The sequence below is a fragment of the Nematolebias whitei genome, chromosome 10 (assembly GCF_014905685.2).
Source record: "Nematolebias whitei isolate Nwh7 chromosome 10, NemWhi1, whole genome shotgun sequence".
NCBI classification, from domain to species: domain Eukaryota; kingdom Metazoa; phylum Chordata; class Actinopteri; order Cyprinodontiformes; family Rivulidae; genus Nematolebias; species Nematolebias whitei.
In genome coordinates this window covers 2221508-2230328 of record NC_056507.1, presented here as the reverse complement: position 1 = coordinate 2230328, position 8821 = coordinate 2221508, and the positions used below count along the sequence as shown (strand labels likewise).

The 8821-nt window shown below is 42.3% G+C and overlaps 2 protein-coding genes across 2 annotated transcripts in view; both read left to right on the top strand.

Annotated features, from left to right (window-relative positions):
- lrp5 (low density lipoprotein receptor-related protein 5) overlaps window positions 1–8821 on the top strand; it is a 398826-nt gene that overhangs the window by 34520 nt on the left and 355485 nt on the right. The gene's annotated exons all lie outside the window — the stretch shown is intronic.
- The window catches only part of ripor1 (RHO family interacting cell polarization regulator 1), a 70865-nt gene continuing 69200 nt past the window's right edge, over window positions 7157–8821 (top strand). Inside the window, exon 1 of the mRNA XM_037683237.1 lies at window positions 7157–7177. Within this exon, the coding sequence (XP_037539165.1) occupies window positions 7159–7177 (19 nt within the window). The 5' untranslated portion in view covers window positions 7157–7158. The remainder of the gene's footprint in view (window positions 7178–8821) is intronic.

Sequence of the window (8821 nt, the reverse complement as noted above, 5' to 3'; positions counted from 1 at the left end):
TGGATAGATGATGGATGGATGGATGGATGGATGGATGGATGATGGATGGATGGATGGATGAATGGATGATGATGCATGGATGGAGGATGGATGGATGGATGGATGGATGGATGATGGATAGATGATTGATGGATAGATGATGGATGGATGATGATGGATGGATGATGGATGGATGGATGGATGGATGGAGTGTTTTGCTCGGGCTGTCTGTGGGAAAGTTCCTGTAACTTGAGACTCTTTCTCGTCCCACACAGGAAGAATGGGCCGCTTGTTGTTCGATGACCTCATTAACCGTCGCTCATGAAACAGATACGGTGATAAATGCACTCTGTGTCACTCTTCTGATTTTACCCTGGTTTCCATTTAAAAAGCAAAACATGAAGGTTTATATTGATACTTTTCAAACTTTCTGCATCAGAAATATGATTTTTAATACCGACCGGTTCTCTGTGACGCCTTTTATTTCTTAATATGAATTAATACATTTATTAGCTCTTGTTCTGACTTGGATAATACATTTACATTTACAGTGGTTCAAGTTGTAAGAGACGTTTGCTTCTCGTTGTTATCCATGGTGACGAATAAGAAGGACCCAAATGTCAGAGGAGGCGGCAGGCAGCCACAGACCAAGTGGTTCAAGCCATCAAGGTTCATGCTCCATCTTCCTGGCTGTGGCTGCCTGGGAGGAGTCGACAGGGACAAGACGTCCTCCAGAAACCATCTTATCTCCAGCAAACTGGTTGGTCCACTTAAGGAGTGTACTGCTTGGTGGGGAAACAGTTTACTTGGGACTCCTCAGACTGATGAAGCCCTCTGGATAGAGGGCGAAACGTCTCTATGAAAAATAAACTGTCCAGATGACCTGACTGAGCATTATTGGATGTGATCAATATTAATTAGACCTTCACCAGACGTGACTGACTGTTTAACAATGAACAGGGAAGAGCGTTTTTTTGTTCAATTTATATTTTTGTAACACACTTGATAACTTAATGGTGAATAGTGGAGGAGAGAAAATGTAAATGCACGTTAGGAAGACTGTTTCTATGACTAGTGCTCCACTTGTAAACCTGCTACATGTAGGTGGAGCTGATTAGCTTAGCTTCATGGTTGCTAACAGCTGCCTTCCCCTCCCCGGTATCGGCTACATTTTCAGCCGGCTCTGCTTTAAACCACGACTGGTCTCCGATCAGCTGGTTCCTGCAAAGTCTTGTCCTTTTCAAAGTCCACGCTGCATACAGCTGTACCTAAGAGTGTGTGATGAGGTTCTTCTGAGGCTCTTCAATTCTGACACTGAAGAAGACTAGTGGTTTTAGTGCACAGGAGGAAGATGAAGATAGTGATCTGTGACTTTTCCTGGTAAACTACTGTATTTATTTTTTTAACCAGCCATGTTACAGACACTGTTCACACAAACATTTACTATACGCATTTGTGTGTGTTAACGGAACGTGTTTAAAGTTTAAAAAATATTTCTGTATAACTCATGTTACAATGTGGACACCTGCACCTTATATATGTACAAATTTGTTTTTCTTTTTAAATTTAGTGGGCGTGGCTTATATTCAGGTGCGCTCTGGAAATTACAGTATCTACTGACTTGAAGTGGGTCATTAGGTCAATGACTCCACCACTCACTGACCCACCAGCAGTCCGGTCCAGACACCACCGTCCTGTCTAAAGGGTTCTTTAAACCAATAAAACATTTTCACTTTTACATTTAGAAACACAAACAACACTTAATCCAGTTTAAACACTCTCAGTTCAAAACAAGTAACTCAGCAATCTGACAGTTTAGTTTTATTTTATTAACCTTTATTTAACCAGACAAATCCCATTGAGATCACTCTTTTGCAAGGGAGGCCTGGACCTGAAGGCAGACTAACATGCATGTTTTTAGTATGTGGGAGGAAACCCACGCAGCACGAGAAGAACATGCAAACTCCACGCAGAAAGACCCCAGGTCCAACCGGGGCTTGAACCAGGTCCTTCTTGGTGTGAGGCAACAGTGCTAACCACTGAGTCATCGTGCTGCCAGTTCTGCATCTAAACAGGAACACAAGTTGAACTTTTTGTTCGGTTTATAAGTTTTATATTGTTGAGTTTAGTTTCAGCTCCATGTGCGACTGAAGCTTAATAAACTAGCAACAAGTTAGTAGTTGGTCTGCAGTACACCAGTCACAGTTAAGCTGCTTACTAGCCAGCTGGAGATTAACCCCACTTCACACACGCACACAAACACAAAGCATGCACACACACATGCAACACATGCACACACACACACACATGCAACACATGCACACACACGCAGAGGCAGTCCTGCGGGTCTTAGAAAACTAGAACAGTCTGTCAGCTCATTACCGAGCTTACTGTCCTTCACTAGATTAAAATAATTTGTTTAAACATCTAGTGTTTTTATTTACAGTACCAAGTTTATTCCTTCAACACTCAAATGCAACGTTTCCTGAAAGCAGCCACGTGCCTTAGTTCTGTTACGTTATTTGTCATATGCTGGTTAACACGGGGTCGAGTGCAACGAAATGTTCAGGATGAGAAGTGATTTCGACTCGCTAAAACAAACAACAACAAGAAATACTAAAGCATGCAAAGTACAAAATAAAGTACCAAAAAGTGACAATATAATATTTACAAGGTCCAAAAGAAATGCAGTAAAGAACAACATGGTAGAATAGAACAGTGCAAGTAGGATGAATTCATATAAATAATATTTCACTGGTGGTAATATAAGCTTAAATGCACTTATTGTACATAACTAACATAAACTACACAGGTTGTGTGACAGGTTATTGCACAGGTAGCGAGTAACATTAAGATTATCGGTAATTGAATTATGATGGTAAAGTAGTGACATTTATGATAAATGGCATATGTGGTATGAGATATGACATACATGACATATACATGATACAGCCACAGTGCAGCAGCAATAAACATATTAGCTTTCACAACTAATATTAGTCATATTAGTTGTCACAGATGTGGCTTAGTGCAATGTTATTGTCAGTAGTTCAGAATTATTGTCAAAAGTTCAATAATCTGACAGCTTGTGGATAATAACTGTCTTTGAGTTTTTTTGTACGTGATGACAGACTCCTGTATCGTCTGCCTGAGGGTAGTAGATGGAAGAGTCTTTGTGCTGGGTGGGTGTGGTCCTTAATGATGCTGCTTTACGCAGACATCGGCTGTGGTAGATGTCCTGGATGGTGTGGAGACTGCTGCCAGTGATGTCCTCTGCTGTTTGCACCACCCTCTGTAGAGCTTTCTGACTGGTGCGATTCCCATACCACACTGTGATGCAGCCTGTCAGCAGGCTCTCAATGGTGCACCTATGCTGGTGTTCTTACCAAACTTCTTTATAGTGAGTGAGAGAGTGACTGGTTGTTTGTCTCATTTGTCTCTGTGTCCCTGTGATGGACTGGAGACTTGTTCAGGTGTCCCCTGCCTCTCGCACAGTGACTGCTGGACATTGACGCCTGTGACCCCCGTGACCCAGGAAGAACTGGGTAAAGGTAATGGATCGATGTTACAAATAATTTAAAGCAGTTCACTGCAACCATATAAACCCACATGCAGGTTGGGGGTTGATTCAACCGCCCTCACACCTAAAACATAGGTTCCACCCACCCCATACCCCCAAGTTAAAATAAAGGATACAATTGAGAAAAAATAGTTCACTTAGCTGGCCCAACTGGTGAGATCCCTCTTTGGGGTATGAACTTGTATCGAACTTGAACAGTCTCTGATGAGCTTTCTTCATCAGGCTGGTGGTGTTGTTGCTCCAGCTGAGGTTGTTGTTCAGGTGTACAAACAAGTACTTGTAGCTGGAGGCCACTTCCACTGCAGATCCTCTTATGTTCAGGGGGGTGTGGGTGTGTTTGTTCCTTCTGAAGTCCACAATCATCTCCTTCATCTCCTTCACATTAATGTGAAGGTTGTTCTTCCTGCACCAGCTCTCCAGGTGTTCCACCTCTTGTCTGTAGCTGGACTCATCATTGTTTGTGATGCATCCCACCACCGCTGTATCGTCTGCAAACTTTACAATGTGACAGCCTGGATGGGTAGCTGCACAATCATATGTGAGCAGAGTAAACAGGAGGGGGCTCAGCACACATCCCTGAGGGGAGCCAATGCTAAGGTTTATGGTGGAGGAGGAGAAGTTGTGGATCCTCACTGACTGTGGTCTGTTTGTTAAGAAGTCTAGGACCCAGTTGCAAATGGAGGGGCTTAGTCCTAGTGTGAGTAGTTTGTCCATCAGGGTTTGGGGGATCACGGTGATCAAGACAGACGTGAAGTCCACAAAGAGCATACGGACGAAGGAGCCTTTCTGCTCCAGGTGGGTGAGAGCAGTGTGGACCACAGAGGAGATTGTGTCCTCTGTTGATCGATTCTCATGGTATGCGTACTGGTGAGGGTCCTCGTTGATGTTGATGGTTGTTTTGATGTGGGTCATGACCAGTTTTTTGAAGCATTTAGCGACGATCGGGGTGAGGGCCACTGGCCGGTAGTCATTCAGACCAGTCACTGTAGAGCTCTTTGGGACTGGGATGATGTTGGCAGTCTTCAGGCAGGTGGGAACTGTCACCAGGCTAAGTGAGGAGTTAAAGATGTTGGTCAGCACCTCGCAGAGCTGATCGGCACATTCTTTCAGCACCTTCCTGGGGATGCTGTGTGGGTTGGTTGCTTTGTGAGGGTTAATCCTCCTTAAAGTACTCCTTACTTCGGCTGAGGTCATGCTGAGAAGCTCTTCCTCCGGTGGTGAGGTGAGTTTGGTGCTGGGTGGTCTGTTTTAAATACCATTTTATTTTCACTTGTTGTTCTCAATTTGTATGCATCCTTTATGATTGTCTGTTGTTGTCGTTGTTGTCCACTGGTGTCATCACTCTGTTAAAATCAGGTCTCTCTTGTAAATGAGTCCCTGTGGTTCAATGGGATTAACCTGCATGAATAAAGGTTGGAAAATGGTTCTGTGGACCAGTAGCTGGTGCTTGGTTCTCCTGGTGTTGGTACCAGTTCCCTTCTCCCTCTCTCAGGCATTGACTCATGTGCCTATTCATTTTAGCTGCTATGATGCTTGATAGGAGCTTACAAGTTGACCAGAGGCAGGTGATTGGCTGGTAGTTAGATTGGATTGCCCCTTATGGGGCGTCTTTTATGATCAGGACTGTGTGACTTTGGGTCAACCACCCTGGAAGGGACACTTCCATTAGCAGCACATTCATCTGTGTTGCTAGGTGTTCATGGAGAGCAGTCTTTAGCCAGTAGGTGTGGATCATGTCAGGACCTCGTGCAGCTCTTCGTTCCTGATAGTCTGTCCTGGATGTCTGCCAATATAATGGACACTGGTTCTTGTTCTGTGACATTACTGTGTCAAAATCATAGATCTTTTTGCCATGGGGCATCTTTATTGTGTATGTTTCTCCAGTATTGCCCAGTCTCAGCTCTGGGTGGATCTACCCTCATGTTGTTCCCCTGCCATTGAGAGTACACTCTGGTTGGAGTGGTGGTGTATACCCTGTTTATTCTCCTGGCTTTTACTTTATGAGTGTACCTCTTTAGGCGAGTAGCCAGAACTCTGAGGCATTGTTTAGCAGTCTTTACAGCCTCAGGTATGGACTTGTTGCGGTATTTTCGTGGTGGCTCTTCATTCATTGCATCTTTCTCTTTTTCTGACAGGTGGAAGATTTCTCTCCGTGTTTGCTTGATCTTAGCTGCCAGCCTCCTTCACCACGGTGCAATGCTCCTTATTCATTGTAGGCTTGATCTTAAAGCCAAGCAAGTCAAGCATCACAGTGGTTGTGGTGTATCTCATGTGTGTGGAGGTGTGTCTGTATAGTAGTGTAGGGTAGTGGGTATCCCATTAACACAAACACACAGAAAGCTAGCAGGATGAATACATTTTGGTAAGTCCTTGTAAGGATGTGTATTATCGTTACATTTGTTGCAATAGTGCTATAATAACCTTTGTTTCTTGTTTCTTCTTTTATGCATGATGGATTGTTGCACATTATGAAGGAAGTAGCAGACATATATAGGCTAACGGTTGCCCATGTACCTGCAGACCCATGTGAGTCTGAGTGCGACGGTATCTGTGGTCCTGAGGTGGGGGTGACAAGTACACAAGTGTCATGAGGAAAAATGATGACCATTTACTTTACTTTCTAAATGTTCAATGAATTTCTGTTCACGGTGAATTTCTATGGGTTGTAATTGATTTAAATTGCATTACATTGTTGGTTTTATATCTAATAATAAATAAGGTGAGGAATATCCTTTCATTTATTTATATATTTGAACAAAATCTACTTTTTGATATTTCTGGGAGAAAAATAGAAGTTTTGTTACAATAATGAAAGAAATCATTCATGCCCAGAAAAACCCTTAATGGACAAGCAAACCAGCTGGTTGACCTACATTTCTGCTGTTTAGCTTTCTTTGTTTTTACATTTCTGTCGGTTTTCTTCTGCTTTTTGCTTTCGTTTTTTCAGCAAATGTCAGCTGTACAAAAGCAGCTCTCCTTAAAAGTTTAGAAATTAAAGCTTTTCATCAGTTCTTAGCAAAAATCCTTCAGCCACAAGCGTTCACAATGCATTTGAGCAGGAAATGACATTTCTCCAGTTATTTATTTTGCAAATGTTCATTCAACCTTTATCTATACAGGTTAGACTCACTGCGTCACGAGGACTCATTTTCAAATGTATTTTAATGCAGAAACAGAAGGTTAAAAAGGCAAAGTGTAACAGTTTGGCATTTAATTCCAAAAACAATAAGTAGGAGGGGCAGGAAAAAAGGTTGATGTCAGCAGAGAGGAGAAGGAAGGACTGCCATCCTCCTTTTCCTGTTTCCAGACCCCTCCTCCCCTCTTATCAGAGTGTGGGGGAGAAAGGATCAGTAGGAGAAGTGAACGGATTACCAGCGGTGACCATGGGACGAGATAAAACTACAAACAGCCTGGGATAGACATGAATCCACTCCACTGACCAAAACCAACACCAAGAAGATTAAAGGAAAAGTGATAATAATTTTTTTAATGTATTTAAAGAAAATACACGTCTGATCAAGAGTCAAGTAGAAGAGAGAAGCCAGCGTTTGTTCCAGAGAGCAGGTGGACCCGTTCCCAAAAAACCCACCGTAGCCACCATGTACAGTGGATATGGAGGTATGAACAGCTGAGAATCATTAACTTCCTGTTTGTCAGGAGAGGTTTCCATGTGATGATTGACAGCTGGTAACTTATAAAGTAACCTGTTTAATGTATTAACTGAATAAAAAGAAGGAGCTCTTCTAACCATTGGTCACTCTGCTGTAAAGAACCATGCTAATATACTATGACATCAGATCCATTTAAGGCTTTTAATGATTGATTTAAACCAGGTGGAAGAATTATACAACACACTGCTTTAATGTTGATTACAAAATGTTACCAATTCAAATGGGGACCAAATTATACATACAAACTCAAATATATGAGTAGTTTTACGGCTGATGCTGATCTTTAGAAATCAAGGCAGCCAGTGGATGAACTACAACACTGTATTTTTAGTTTAACTAAATATAACACAATTGCTTAACCTAAATAAGCCATTCTTATTCAACAATTATCACAACATGTACCCTCAAAAGTAGTATATGGAAGTGTTTTGTTGCTTAAAGAATCTAACTTTAGACAACTTCTTTCAGCTCCTGGTGTTTAATTGTAAGATTCTCATGTTCCTTCCACTTGATGTTGCAGTTTGTTGTTGCATCTATCACCACTGCCCTTCCCTGTAGTTTGTTGGTCACCATTAGGACCGGCTGGTCAGCCCTCACCAGTCCATCAGTCTGGACCTGGACGTCCCACAGCGTTCAGTCCTGTTGTTTGAAAGAGTTTCCCACTTCTGTTGCATTTCATTAGTGTCTCAACGATGTCTTTTGTGTCTTTTTCTGTTTCCAATGACGGATTCTCCATGTACATGCTGTGCAGGGGAATATCTTTCCATGATGACTCTCTGGTTCCTCTTCCTGACTGGTTTCTGCTTCTTAAAACAGTCACGAGTCACTTCAAGGCATAAGCTATAGGCTGTTACTGGAATGGGATGGTTGGCAACTGGAATTTGTTGAGTTCTCCATTTCCTGATACAAGTCACAGATGTTTCCAGTCTGTTTTATATTTAAATTTAATTTAAATTATTTAAATATTTTCAGAGTCATCCTGGACGCCTCACTTCTGTAATAACGGAGCACCAGAGTTGTATTTTGACACATGCTACTTATGAAGGAAACGAGGCTACAACCCCAATTGTACAGGTCTACAGTGATCAACAGTGATTAGAAGCAGTATGCACATGTCCCCTGTCGTTGAGGGAATTGAATAGTTGATGTTTTGAGTTCTCAAGATAAGTTTTCTGGACTGGAATTGAATGTGAGTTAATCTTAATGTTTTTGGTGCAAGATATTTACTGCAAGGAGTTAGACTGTGTCTAGAGTTACTCTGGTGAATGGAAGGAACAATTTTATTTACCACCAATGGTGGAGCCAGGGGGTGGCCAATGGTGTCCATGATCACCATAGATTGATCTTTGGTCACCCAACCAGCCATCCTATTTAAGAAAACTGAACTTTTAAGCAATATGAAAATTAGAAAGCAGTTTCCTCAGATGTTCAGGTTGGTCAGTTTGTATACATGTATATACAATGGCCACCTTGGAATCCCTGGTGAGAGAGAGAGTGAATGGTTGTCTTGTTTGTCTCTGTGTCCCTGTGATGGACTGGAGACCTGTCCAGGTGTCCCTGTGATGGACTGGAGACCTGTCCAGGTGTCCCT